The following is a 16,278-nucleotide window of genomic DNA, read 5'->3' as shown; positions in this document are numbered from 1 at the left end:
CCACAAAATGATTAGATAGATGACAAAACTCTAAACCATTTGCAATGAAACGAGAGAAAACTTTCTTTCAAAGCATCTGTTTAGTGAGAAAGAAAATCAATGAGTTTGTATAAAGTTAAATGATTGGCACAAACACAAGTTTATCAGAGTTGATTGGTTTACTGATTACTGTTTAGGAAACCAATAATATCACTGTAACCATTTAAACCAAGGTTCTAAATATCAAACGAGAGAGGTCCTGGTTTACTAACAACTGTAAGGGTAACCATTTAAACCAAGGTTCTATATATATCACATGAGAGAGGTCCTGGTTTACTACTAAGTAATAGCTGTTAGGGTAACCATTTAAACCAAGGTTCTATATATCACATTAGAGAGGTCCTGGTTTACTATTAAGTAATAACTGTTAGGGTAACCATTTAAACCATGATTCTTTACATAAAACAAGAGAGGTCCTGGTTTACTGATTACTGTTGAACAGTAACCAAAAATATCACTGTAACCATTTAAACCAAAATACTTAATATCAAACGAGTGAGGTTCTGGTTAGATAACTGCTGTTGAAGTAACCATTAATATCACTATAAATATTTTAAGCAAGGTTCTAAATATCAAATTACTATTTGGGTAACCATAATATCACTGTAACCATTTAAAGCAAGGTACTAAATATCAAACGAGAGAGGTCCTAGGTTACTAATTACTTTTGAACCAATAACCAATAATATCATTATAACCATTTAAGGTTCAAAATATCAAACGAGAGAGGTCCTGGTTAGCTAACTACTGTTGAAGTAACCAATAATATCACTATAACCATTTAGCCCAAGGTTCTTCAAAACAAACTAGAGGTTGTGATATACCAATTACTATTTGTGTAACCAATAATATCACTGTAACCATTTAAACCAAGGGTTTTTTTTTATATCAAACGAGAGAGGTCCTGGTTTAAGCATTACTGTTGAAGTAACCAATAAAATCACTGTAACCATTTAAATCAAGGTTCTTCAAAATAAATTAGAGGTTCTGATTTACCAATTACTGTTTAGGTAACCAATAATATCACTATAACCGTTTAAACCAAGGTATTTCATATCAAACTAGAGAGGTCCTGGTTTAAGCATTACTGTTTGGGTAACCATTAATCACTGTAACCATTTAACCACCAGGTACTAGGTACAATTTGAAATAGATTTGACTTTCAAATGCCTTTCTGAATATTAAAGTAATACTAGGATTTTTAACACAAGTTAAAACTGTAGTGGTTCATAGTCTTTCAAATGCAATCAAAGTTGAATTTAACGTTCAAAGAAATCCATTCATATGAAAGAATTATGAGATAACCACTGTCTATAATTATGACGAAATTAAGAGTTCCAGTCACGAGATAATAACTTTTTGTACTGGTAAAGATTGGATAGAAGAGTTGAAATCAACAGAACTAAGGTATCACAAGTAAAAATAATAAGCCCTTTACTACCATCAGACATATGTAAAGAGAAGTAGCCTAACATTATCTCATACAAAGAAAGTTAAGAGGATTCTGTAATATATGTGGCAGTAAGCTGATAACATTAGCGTCAACTCGTTAGACGAGAACAGTCTCACCTCATTTCTATAATGCAGGTCGACGTATTTTACTGGTCATTGATTTTTGTAGTCTTAAAGGTAGTGTCCCAGATGGGAAATAAAGAAAAATGACCTGATGGTGGGTAATGTAATTAAAGTTCAGTCGTTGGTTTAAAGGTATGTTTTCATTTGCTTTACCAGTCTATGATGAAAGATAAATTTCATGTCATCTGCTACAACAAAGTGAAGGAAATTCAGTCTTAATGTAATTCTTTGTCTGAATTTAATTCTCAAATTTAGCTCTATGACATTTTTGTTTGAAAAATGCAAGTCGTGTTTATTGAAAAATAGTCAAATATATTTAAGAATAATAAAGAGTAATATGTAAAACTGGGCTGATTCATCAAGGCATTGAAATTTGTGATGGGATGAATTTTCTACTACTGCCTCTTTAATAAGAGATGACTTTAATGACAGCCTGGTTGAGGGGAAAACAGTAGAATTATAGCTGAAGTCTACTGGACTTGTCTATTCTCTATAGATTTATAATATTCAATAGATTAAATAATTATATATCATTATTATTATCTATATCAAATTGCTCTCTAGTTTCTACTGCTATGACTTTATCCAGTTTTTAATCAATCTTACTAATCAATAAATTTCTACTTTATTACTTTAAAGGAACTGATGAGCGGCTTTTTGTAAGAAACATAATGATCATATAAATCATGTGTTATGTTTTTTGTCAAATTAAATGCAATTTCTCCCACTTAGGTCTAGAACAAAAAATATCAAAAACTTCTGTTGCATAAAAAACCAGGGTATGTGGGTTTAGGTCTCATCTTTTATTGATACAAAGATATTTCCTATCAATTGACAATGAGATTTTGTTGTCATTTAATTAAGATATTTTGTTATCATTGGACCAAGTAGTTTGTTATCATTAGACCAAGTATTTCGTTTTCATTGGACTAAGATATTTCTTTTCATTGAATCAAGATGTTTTGCTATCAATGGGCCAAGTATTTCGTCATAATTGGACCAAGTATTTTTCTATCATTAGATCAAGATGTTTTGATCAAGATATTTTGTTATCATTGAACCAAGTATTTATTATCATTGGACCAAGTATTTTGTTTTCATTGGACCAAGTATTTCGTTTTCATTGGAGCAAGTATTTTGTCTTCATTGGACCAAGTATTTTGTCTTCATTGGACCAAGTATTTTGTTTTCATTGGAGCAAGATATTTTGTTTTCATTGGACCAAGTATTTTGTTTCCATTGGACCAAGTATTTTGTAATCATTCTCAATTTAATTTTCACCATGTCTCTTAAAATTGGTTTTCATCAAAAAGAAGAGATTAAATTCTTTATTTCCAAGTGACATTAATAAAGGCAACACTGAACATTCTTCTTTCTTAACCTCATTAGCCCTACTTCAAACTTGATATAAATAACATTTCTATTTCAATTTCAACAGAGTAATATACCATTCCATGCCGAGCAGAATTAAGGACACATTAAGATTTTCTGCAAAGTTTCTGCCATAAATCGTTGTTTTGAGCTGCGTCAAATTCTATACAAGGAAAACCAATTGCTTTCAGGTCTGAAAACACATCTGTCACTCTGCATGATAGCATGTAAATTAAAATACAATCAAAATCAGATTTACAAATGTCTTAGAAATGTTTTGAAGTTGTTTTAAAAGGAAGCTAGAACCAGCTGCACCCTTGCTTCACAATAATCCAATTTTCTATCTTCTATTTATTTTAATGGAACCTTGTCTAGTTTCTGTAAATAAACTCAATTTTAAACTTGTCATCAATTTCAACAAACAAGACAAACAAGTTTGGTGCCAAAAAAGGTTAGTTACACATACAGAAACTTCAGTTAAAACGTTACTGAGTGCAAAAATATCTTCTTTTTACTTTTGGCTCAATAGCATCCTTTGATGTGACGATATACATAATGCTATTTTCAGATTTTTTCCTTAATTAATATTGAATTGAAACTGTGTTAGTATTTTTATAACAATTTAATATGTGTCATGTAATATATTATGGTTGTGATTTTACACTAAACCCAATCCATCAAATTAAATTCCGATGATATATTATAATTTAAGAATCTTTAAAACACTCATGACTGAAATATCAAGTTCTTAGACCCCCAGGCAGATGTCCTATTACTATCAATAATGTTAACATTTAATACAGCTTACAATAACACTGTTAAAATAGTGCTAATGGAACTAAAACAACACTACTTTCAAAATACTCATTCAACAGGTTTCAAAATAGACTATATCTTACTCTGTAAAAACAAGCATTTTTATCCCATTCTACACAGTAGGCCTCCTATAATACTGCATCAAGACTTGTGACCCAGTGTCAATTGATACCTTTACAGCCTTTTTATTCAAAAATTATTCAAAAAACATCTCTACTTTCCTGTCAATATTTTCAAAGTGTGGTTTCTTTGCATGTCAATGCAAATGGTTTCTTTGAAAAATAACATTTCAACTGGTTGATCTGTTTTACAATGATTCATGTAGCAATGAACAGCTACAAATCAGAATTTACTTGTGACATTTCAAGTTAATCCTAATAAGTTGGCCCAAAGGAGTGCATGAAATCCAGACTTCACTTGCATTCTATGAATACCATTCCATTACCACTCAAATTACCATGATCATAATGAGGTTTGGAGTAAATGAAAGAGATTGAGTAACTCATGCCACACTACAATATCTACCAAACCAATTCTGATGATTTCGTAAATACCAAACCAACGGTGTTTAACCATCCAATTGATCCAGATCTGCTACCAACTACCACAATTACCAACAACTACCAACTAATATGAAACTACTAGAACTACCATCAACTACTTAGTCCGCGATAACAGTTTGCTAGAAGCATATTTGTCTTCTACCAATCAACCAACCAAAATTTCAGGAAACTGATGCTAATTAACAAAAGGCCATTGATCAGGTTAGAATGTTCCAAAACATTTGAGAGAAATTGTCATCGAATACCATCTTTAAATATTGACTCCATGTTTGTGATATTGACTACAGATATCAGCAGATATTGTGTAGGTAGTGAACTTTCAGCTGAATCAACAACCTGAATCAATTCACTAGATTATGTCATCTCTAAGTTTATGAGTTTTTGAGACAATTTACATGGCTGTGTGGGGTGTTGAGGTGGCAATTTTTGGGCCATGGACCCCTCTTGGGCAATAAAGTTTTTAAAATTTATTCTACTTTCACTTCCAAAAGTGTCCTGATGTATTCCCACATTACAACATGACTATAATGCCCTCTTTAATCTGTAAATGAACACCAGGACACTCTCATATGGATTCCCTGTCAATGAGATCCTCGCTAGTTCAGTCTTCCTACAATAGACTATTCCAGGTAATTTCTTTGTTGTAAGATAGCACAATCTGATCATAAATTTGATAAGATGATAAAGGTAACCATATACTCACGGCCTTGATTCAGATATATTCAATTTCATTGACAGAAAGAAAATCATTTCTTTTACTACAGAACAAAAAGGGGTGGAATTAATTTTTTTTTCACATCAAGTGCAACAAGTGACACAAAATGAAATCAATATTCTACCATATAAATAAGACAAGAAAAAATCTTCCTTGTTGAGCGTTGAAGGAACAGAGTCGTTGAATTTTAAGCATAGCAGCTAAACACTGTAACTAAAGCAGACTATCAAAAGATGTCAAGTTTAATTTTGCATCTGTTATTCAGGACTTTTTTCTGGTAATTTGATAAAACCCAAAGTGACTATGGTTAATTCGGTTACAGCACAAACCAAAGTCAAATTTTCTATTATCTTTCTTTGACAATTCATATTTGATTTGCCAGTTGCATCCAATTTTCATTTTTGATTAACAGTTCAGACTCATGTTTCTGTTATTTTCTACACAATGGTACTGTAGTTTTACTGTCGTTCAGGGAGGGAATAGATGACTATATGACTTTAATAACTATCAGCTTTATTGAGACTTGTTAACTTTCTTTCCTTTGAAGTTTGTGTCATTAATTTATGAATCAATATAGGAAAGACAATAGAAGCTATTGATTGACAAGGTAGTTTATAACATTAAAAAAACACTACATAATATTAACAAGTTGATATGAAATCTTCTGTACTAAATACACCCATATTAATCTACATGCTTATGCTTACTTTTTTGAAACACTTGATGATACTTCTCTTTAGAGCAGTCCACTACTCTACAATTTTGACTAATTTTATTAATGGAATTGTCTTGCTTATACAGATTTTTTTTATCAAAACAGATCTAAACTTTATGACCAAATTTTTTATCTGAAAACTTAAGCAAAGGTGTCACTTGTATGTGCCAACTTTATTGCTCTGTAAGTCATTAACTTGTGTTGTACAGTCAGTACAGTCTGAGTTCGACTAACCAAAGCAACAAATCAACTTGTGGTTGTATGTGCCAACTTTATTGCTCTGTGAGTCATTTACTTGTGTTGTACATTCAGCACAGTTTGACTATACGAAGCTACAAATCAACTGGTGATGTATGTGCCAACTTTATTGCTCTTTAAGTCATTAACTTGTGTTGTACAGTCAGCACAGTTTGACTAAACAAAGCAACAAATCAACTTTATTGCTCTGTAAGTCATTAACTTGTGTTACACTGTCAGTACAGTTTGACTATACAAAACAACAAATCAACTTGTGGTTGTATGTGCCAACTTTATTGCTCTGTAAGTCATTAACTTGTGTTGTACAGTCAGTACAGTCTGAGTTCGACTAAACAAAGCAACAAATCAACTTGTGGTTGTATGTGCCAACTTTATTGCTCTTTAAGTCATTAACTTGTGTTGTACAGTCAGTACAGTTTGACTAAACAAAGCAACAAATCAACTTTATTGCTCTGTAAGTCATTAACTTGTGTTACACTGTCAGTACAACCAAGTTGAAAGCATTTAGCATTACTAATAGTTGTAGGACCAACTTGATTGCTCAAATACAATTTATTTACATATCTAGTTTGACAGCTTCATTATGCCTTTTATTGCATAAAGGTGTTTATTGAATTTTCCCGCCATTATTCAGTTGGCACTTTATTGTCAATTATTACCAAACTAGTTCTACAGAAATAAATCCAATTTTCTCGTCTTCAATATATTTAGGAAGAAAGGCAGAAGAGAAATGAGAAAGTTAAAATGGAATAATAATAAGAGGTTAAACGATTGGAACAGTCATTGATTGCATTTGTAGTGTCTGTGTTTCCCTCAGGCCAAGATTTGATCAGTTATAGTTGGTAATTTCACAGTAGCTGACAGTCTGGTCAAAACGACTGACTAATACACTATGACTGACTAATACACGACAAAACAGCTTATCATGTCCCATCACATTGTCACATTTACAAGAAAAATCTATGAAGAGAGATAATAATAGGGGTGGAGAACAGAAGAAAGAAACCGACTAATATAGATAAAAAACAAAGAAATCTATATTTTTGTCTTGTGATCTATTTCCATGATGGAGTTATTATTATTCTTTAATCAATGACTTCTCTGCTTTTATGACTTATAGCAAATATTTTAATATTGATTCCAGAAATAAAGCCAGTGTTTTTATTATTCCTTTCAACAATACAATAAATTGGAATTTACAAATTATACTTGAGCACTAGGAAATAAAAGATGACTTGCAAAGAAAGGCAATATCTACCAACTACAGCATGGTTGCTTGGAAGGCAGTCTTAAATAAAATTAGACCAAACTTCCATTCCGTTTTTGATTAGCTTTTATTTTCAAATTAGCTACCTCAGTTAGGGTCTAAATATGCCTTCTTGAACATTCATCTGCCAATCAATTTTCTTCTCTCTCCAACGCTGGGATTTTAAAAACAAACAAACGGTGTATTCAGTGTCTAATGCTTTTAGCAATACACCTTTAGTTAGCATCACAAAATCCCAGCATTGGAAAGGTCAGGAATTTGATTGGTTGGTGGTGTTTGAATGTTAAAATGATGACTCGTAAATTTAAGTTACTCTGTGATACATAGAAAAAACATATAGAAATAGTCAGTAAAATTCCTAGTTTGAAGTATTTTTAAAGGAATTATGTTATTTTGGTACATTTCAAGTACTTCTGAAAACTATTAACATATATTCAAGACTAAAATCAATCCCCCCAAAATGGCACACCTATCCCTTTAAAGTATGCATTTGTTTTATCAAAATTGTCATAAGACATATTTGACCAAATTTCCACCAACTATAAAATAATGCATTGAACACAATTGTAACAATGAGAATATTTTAGTTGTTATTGGAAATATTGTCCAAATTGAGAGAAATTATCATAATTGATATGAAACAGATCGTTGAAAATCTTACTGTCGCCATGTTAATGAAAGGAACTATCAAAAGATCAATTTCCATTATGATCCATCAACAATTCATGCACAAACTGAAACATGTAAGCCATCAACAGAACAGTTTAAGACTAGATGAGTTTAACTTGGTACTCGAACAGAATAGCTTTTTTGAAAATGGAGATGATCTTTCCAGTATAGAACTTTAGGTGTATCAGCAAACTAAGGAGTAAGCAAACTGGACGAGAAGATTATAAATGAGACACAAAAAATCACACTTTATAACTTATTCTATCTTTAAATATGTTGTGTATATGAAATATGATTGTACTTAAGGGCAGGGATATTGTTTTATATGTATTTGCAACTTATGTATGTAGTAGAGCAAAAAATGTCTGATTGTTCTAAAGAGTGTTTAGGTACCTGGTATATGCTTTGGTATTTGAAAGTTGGTTAAAATGTTCAAAAGTACAATTCACAAAAAAACACAAAACAACACAACAATATAGTAAACTGATTGGTCAATTTAAATTGAATTCTCATGACCAATCAAATGATCAGAACCATTTTGGATTAATATTTTGTGAAATTGAAGTGTAATATATTTTTAGCCCCATGGTCATAGACTATCTGGATAAACTGGATAAAGAAATTCTAATTAACGATTCAACTCACCTCCTCTGACTCAAAGACATGACAAAGTATCTTAGCTTGACGTCGTCTGTTGGGACCTTCACCAGGACTGGTAATTAAACGTCTTCTAGCCATTAATACTAATACATCACCTATATCAGCTATATAACTAATAGTTCTTAATGAATGATCCATCATTATCTCCTGTAACATAATCATAGTTTGATTTCCAGTTTAACAGATTAATCATACGGACCCATGGAATCATGTTTTGAGTTTGGATTTGAAAAAAAAAACCAACATTGAATCAGACAACTTAAAAATCGTGAACTAACGTTAGTATCAGTAAGAATGCTTCCTATATCCAACAAAAGTTCAAAGGTTGGATTAAGCAGCTCGTTCGAGGTAGAGCTTTCCAAAGGTATTGACTTTATAAAATTGGGAATCCCACACCTCAGTGCAAACAATTTGACCAAATTCATTTTAAAGACTTATTTACCTGTAAATCTGTATTTAGTACCATCAATTTCTCAGTAGATACAAATAAGTCTACATCAGTACTAGGCTGATTTTCTCCTTCTGGTGCCTGTAATATAATATACATTGAAATAACTACACTTTATAAAACTTTCAGCTGAATCAAACACTCTGACCACCAAATTTCAGCTCTGTATAGCAAAGAAGCGCAAAGCTTCTCAAGCTTGGAGAATAAGATGTTAGTTTTCTCCATGTAAAATTAGCTAAAAACATTATAATAACATAGCTATTCTATAAGGCATGCTGTTATCTGATTCAGTTGACTAAAGTAAAACCATGCAAATTAAAATTGTTGTTTTATTTAAAAGGAATTCAAGCTAGGTTTTCACCATTCTGATTTCGCACTCACAATTTGTGATTCCACAAAAAAACTTCAATATCTGATTCTTTGGAAAATTTTCCTGGCATTACAGAATCAGAAAAGAAATTGGAACAGTTGGAACTGAGAATCAAACTTCAACAGCAACATTTAAAGTCCAGCTGTTTCTTCCAAGAACATTGTTTCAAAGTTTGAAGATTTTTTGAGTGTAACAAGCGAACATATATTAAATTTAAAAACATGGCTTCCAATTAGTATTTTATATGACAAAAAAATTTCCATTTTTTTTTGCAATTTAAGATACTAGGAGGCCTCGAGAGCTGATATGACATCACATACTATCCATTTTTTCAAAAGTTGAAACATGAAATATCTGGTGAGCTACGAATTAACATGGCCTTTTTTATGTTTTTTGATTTCAGACCTTTTAAGAGATTAAAAAATATGTACTGCAAAAAATAAATATCACAAAAACAGGAGACACCCAAGAGATTCACCCACACAGCTGCAATTTTTATGTCATTTTGACAATCTGACATATGTCATGTCATAATATTGTGATATACTTTGTGATACGATATGGCCATCCCACGGACTATAAATTGGTATAGGGCTGGGTGATATCAGTTTGATTGGATATCACGATATATAGCATTAATATATCACAATATATATATATCTCACGTAACAATGGTTTTCACTGCTTTTCAAAATGAAATGTTGCTTTTATCATTCAAAAGGTTTAAAACATAAGAAAATCCATAAATGTCTTCAAAAGAACTCACTCATAGTACCAATGGAATACATCTGTTTCAAAAATTTAAAGGTATATCATGATAATTACTATATATATCATGATAAATACTATATATATCATGATAAATACTATATATATCATGATAAATACTATATATATCATGATAAATACTATATATATATCATGATAAATACTATATATATCATGATAAATACTATATATATCATGATAAATACTATATATATCATGATAAATACTATGTATATATCATGATAAATACTATATATATCATGATAAATACTATATATATCATGATAAATACTATATATATATATCATGATAAATACTATGTATATCATGATAAGGAGATATAGCAGAAATTCTTAATCAGATAATATTACCAATGATATATAAGTGGCTTTACTGGTACCGGTATATATCATAATACCAATATATTGCCCAGCCCTAACTCTGTACCAATATTAGACTTGACAAAAATGTCAATGTCTTCAATATCACTTTGATATTTTACTTTTATGACAAAATTGAGCTAATTCAGGAGTCTCATCATACTTAATATACCTGATGGACAGAAAAAAGGCCATTATAGTTTTAAACAAACTTAAATATCAAAATATCAAAGTACCTGGAATTTATCACCAAAATGTAAGGTGCCCAACGTCTGAAAGTGAGGGATTAATATTTATTATAGGATTATGGTTAACAATTCATGCATTTCAACATAAACATTTTACAGCCTACATCTTTAAATATTAGCATACTTTAAAATTCTAAAAAAATGACATTCTGATCTCTGACCACATTCGATACTGAATCAAACTTGCAAAATATATTCAATATGTGCAATATTTGCTATTTATTCCTTAAGTCGGAGGGTTTAATCAATTTCTTAAATATAAAAAACAATATTTTTCTTTTTTTGTGTAAAATATTGAATATAAATTTTGAATTTTCTCAGTATGGGGGTATGTAAGGTTAAAAATAGCAAAATATATTTAGTTAAGCAAACAATGTGGTCAGACAGTTGGCCATAATGTCCTAGTTCTAAATAAAGGTTTTGGGAACAATTTCAATAAAATACTGTGCTTTCTATATGATTCAAATGTAATAATTAAAGGGACAGTGCGCCATTTTTTTTTTACCCATCATACCTTAGTCTCAGACACAAGAATTTTTTAGCTAAGCCAATCAGTAATAGTGTTCACAGCTCACTGTCGAAATTTGAGCCTTCAAATCAATGTGTGTCCAGAATTATCCACGTTTGAAAGTTAAACAGACAAGTCGTCTGTCCTTGAAACACTGCTATACATAGAAAAGACATCAATAGAAATAGTCGCATCTGTCCTTTTAATGCCAACGGTGTTATAGATTACACATGCATCAAATATCATAATTATACTTATGGTAACATAACCATAGAATTAAATAGAAAATATAATCAATATATTGCAAAAAAAGACTTTAACAAGATAAAGGAAGTTGTAAATAAATGATAGTATATGCAAGCTTAAGAGAATAACACATGGAAACAAGTATATGGAGGGGAATCGTTGTCAAATGTTTTTAAGTCAGACTTGAAAACAAAACCTCCACTTAAATTTTGACTGTTAGATTGTCCTAAGAATTTCTTAACTTTGTAATTAGATGGTTGACTTTGATTTCAAAAAGATGTATTTTGTAAAAGTGGAAATAAGACTTTGTAAAGTCAAAATCTTGAATATTTTGGCAACGATTCCCTTCCATACAAGTGAAACTAAACAAAATAGTCATGCCAAGTTTTTTTTTTAATGTTGCTAATAAGTGTAAATGTACTGACACAATTGGAATAAACACACTTCCAATGGTCAACATCAACGCAAACTAACTGTTAATTACAGAGATATCATATTTTCATAGACAAGCCTATTGTCTTCAAACCAAGGTGCAAAACATTGGAATATCATTTTTTCCCTTACGGTACTGAATACATATATAGTAGTGAAATCTTAGATATAAAAGCTTTAAAATATATGGAAAATAATTTTCTTCAAGAGAATATGCCTTAACATCAACAAACAAAATCTTTTTGGCTTACTGATTACAAAATGACATATTACCTTGACATTAAAGTATAATGAAAAAAAAGTTGTGCAGAAGAGAATATATAATAGAAATATAAAATGTTTTGTGAAACTTTATTAGTCTACAACATGCTGTCTACATTACAATCAATCTTTAAATACGGTACTATACTAATAATTTCAACATATTTCCAGTACATACCAAACTATGTATGGTTCTTACATGGAAATAACAAAAACGAACGTAGTTCAGAACCATTTTGAATCACTATTGCAATTTTGATAAAGGTAATAATATTTCAACAAAGCCTTTAAAAATTTCAAATTTAAAACTATTTCTATTTTTTAAATGCGATTTGAAGGCAAAGTAGAAATATATTTTTTTTTAAATGTGACTTATAAAGTCGAAGAAGAGATTCAAAATGGTTATAAACTATGTTTGAGTGTTAGAAACATACATAGTTTCTTATCATATCCAATAGTGTCTTCAGTGACAAAACACGTCATGCATTGTGAATACCAAAATAAATTAACTACAAACACAGACAAATAATAATAAATTTTGATAATTGCACTTGACAACATACACCAATTAAACTTACCGAGGCCTAATGGTTAGATTTACAATTAAAAATTTGATTAATAATTATTTTATTTATTAATATATTATATTAATACAACCTTACATGTGATTAAAGCATGGTAAACTTTAAAGTTTCACAACATGTGAGATTGGGCTACAATGATGTCAAAAGAAATTCAAATCCAAATTTCATGGGTTTTTTTTTAACTCCTTTCTGCTTTTCCAGAACACAAATACTGATGTCCTTAGCAACAGTGATACAAGATATTAAAACTAGAGAAAAAGAGGGACTGGAATCATTTTGGTGGGACAAGGGTGTGACAAAAAAAATATTTATTTTGGAGAGCTAAAAAAAAAGTGATTTCTAAAAATTTTATGTGTATTAGGGACACTGGTAGCATAAATTTGCACCATTCCAATTTTCAGTCAGACATCCGTGGTTTCTGCAATTCCATCTAAACTAAGTGTTTACTAATCGCAAAATATGCTTTTTGACATATGGCCCTTTATGATTAGTGACATCAACAAACACTTACTTTTAATGGAATTGTAGGAAGCACAGACATCTGATTAAAAATTGGAAGTCAAGCGCAGAAACATGCAATATTAGAGCCAGTTCATTCCAAAATCAATGTGAAGAGAAACTTTCCACAATATGAACTTCTTAGATTAATATACTTAAGTCCATTTATAGCGATGCCATAAGAATATTACTGACAAATTTGAGACATAAGCGTATTATTTGTTGTGGATTAATGAAACTTAAATTGTTCTGGATATAGAACCAGTATGGTTTCACTGTCAATTTAGCACGAAAGAATTAGATCAGAAATTCTATAAAGAAACCATATGAAGTATAATATCAAAGGTGATAAAAACCCATACAACAAGTCCAATCTATAAAGACAAAACTGTTATCAATTGATATATAGAAACTCTAGTGGGAAATGGAACATAAGACACTTGGTTACTTTCGCCAAGTTCATATCTAGAAAAGTTAAATTTACTGGTTTAATCAAGCTTTTTCATTTAATTTATGTCTTTACTTTTTGTACAGTACTTTAAGAAAACATTGTTTAAAAAAATATTTCAACTCATTGTGATTTCCTTTGAGTATTTCTAGTAGCAGAGCCAATTTTCTTTAAAAAATTGCTTGAATCAATGGGTAATGGTGTTATCATAATGAACACCACTTTCAACATCAGCTGAAAACAGTCACATTACTATTGCAATTATAATCCATTGCAATCACTGTAGCAGTCAAATCTCATTACAAACTACAATTACTTTACTTTCGCATCACTTTACAAATTGTGATTATATCACATTACCATTACAATTCCATCACTTTACAATTGTAATTATATCACATTACCATTATTACTATTGTAATTTCATAACTTTGCAAATATGTGATTATATCACATTACCATTACTATTGTAATTCCATCACTTTACAATTGTAATTATATCACATTACCATTATTACTGTAGTAATTTCATAACTTTACAATTGTAATTACATTACCATTATTACTAGTAATTTCATAACTTTACAATTGTAATTATGTTATTACCATTACTATTGTACTTATATCACAATACAATTGTAATTGCATCAGAGTACAAATCTGTCCATTTATTTTTAATACATGCTTTTTTTAATATTTCCTATGATAATGAAATTGAAAATCAATAATCATTGAATGAAACCATTGATGATAAATGATAATGCATACACATGTATCTTATTAATGACACTATTGAATCAATAAAGTTTCAAGAATAATGGATAATTACCTTGATTCTACCAACAGCTTCCTGAGCTTGCATCATTCGTAAAGCTTTTGATGGTTGACCTTCAGATATCAGCTGTGTTGACCCCAAATAACGTGCTCGGAATAACACTCCCTCAATTAAGACTTCAGGATTATCAGGATTTCGAATTTGTGCTAAAACAATCAGAGAAAGATGAAACATTCATGTTTGATGAAAAATTCATGTTTGCTGTTGAAGAAAAACTCAGTTCAAGAAAAAAAAATAACCTTAAAATTTGCTTATGAAGTTCATGTTGAAATAATATTTTGATAATATGGTATTTTAATAATTATATTAGTAATACAAATACTAGAAATATAGAAATATGAAAACAGACCCTGAAACATGTTGTTACTCATGAAACAAGAAATCATTGTATGTTTATTAGATAAGAACATAACTCTGATTAAATCTAATTTGGTGATCATAACATAACCGTGAATATATTATGATCTCTCATCTTGTCTAACAACTTAAAGCTTCCTTTCCTAGGCGAGAATCAATTAAAATTCAGGGTTTCTCAGACTATGGTTGTTGGAGAATTTAAAGGGATTTTAAAGAGGTTTTCTAAATTTTTTATGTGTATCTGGGACACTGATATCATCAATTTGCACCATTCCAAGTTTCATTCCGACGTCTGTGGTTCTTGCAATTCCACTAAAACTAACAGCCGTCGGAATGAAAATTGGAATGGTGCAAATTGAAGCTATCAGTGTCCCTGATACATATCAAAAATCTATAAAAACCTCTTTACAATCCCTTAAATAAATTATAACTTTTAATTCGAAGCTGTTAGTAAAATCGTTTTATTTCTACTGAAAACACAACAATTTAAAAGGAGAAAGAAATATCAACCATGTAATTTTAACTGAAAAAGATGCAAAATGCTGACCTATGCACACAACAATTACAAATAAAACTGAAACTGAAAGTAGAGTCAGGACTGTAGTTACAAAACAAGATAGAATCCATGCCAGAAACATAATATACAAACAGAAAAAAACAGATCACAGAAATTAAAAGACAATCTTATGCAACATTACTTAGGGTCATTTTTGTAAGCCACGCATTTTTTCACCTTGATCATTAAAAGAGCTATTCTTTAAAAAATGGTTGTCTAAAGAAATTCAATCAGGGTTCAAGTTGACTTTTTACTTAGTTCCTTCATGCTAACAGTGGGTCTTTGCATTGTAATATTTAATACGAATTCCAACTAGGAATAAGACCTACAATCAAAGCTCATCTCAAATTGAGTTCTCTGTAATTAGTAATTAACATAGCAAGCTAGCCGAATTATAATTATTGACATATGAATCTTATTTCAGAATTTGTCTTATATTTCTCTTCCTAGATTTCAGGCCTGTGTTGCTTTATTGGAGGTGAAAGGTAAGACTGGGTCTAACTCTTGCAATGAACCTAATTCTGACCCAAGTAAAATAAATAGTTTATCATTATTATAGGACCATTTCCTTTCCTTTTTTTCGCTGTATATAATGCATAAACCCTTTAATATATATGCTTATATCTAATAGACTAATTTTTTTTTTCATATTTTGCTTTAAAAAACAAGCACAAGTTTAGCCATCACCACC

At 30.3% G+C, this 16,278-nt stretch overlaps 1 protein-coding gene across 1 annotated transcript; it reads right to left on the bottom strand.

Moving 5' to 3' along the window:
* Positions 1–8,627: 8,627 nt before the first annotated feature.
* Positions 8,628–14,806, bottom strand: LOTGIDRAFT_55607 (hypothetical protein; the record flags this gene model as incomplete). The annotated part of the gene is made up of 3 exons (XM_009047448.1): positions 8,628–8,795; positions 9,091–9,177; positions 14,669–14,806. Coding segments are annotated over 3 exons (393 nt in total), but the record flags the coding sequence as incomplete, so codon positions are not given.
* Positions 14,807–16,278: the final 1,472 nt, after the last annotated feature.

Source organism: Lottia gigantea (genome assembly GCF_000327385.1).
Source record: "Lottia gigantea unplaced genomic scaffold LOTGIsca_112, whole genome shotgun sequence".
In the NCBI taxonomy this organism is placed as follows: Eukaryota; Metazoa; Mollusca; class Gastropoda; family Lottiidae; genus Lottia; species Lottia gigantea.
This window is presented reverse-complemented; position numbering and strand designations above follow the sequence as displayed.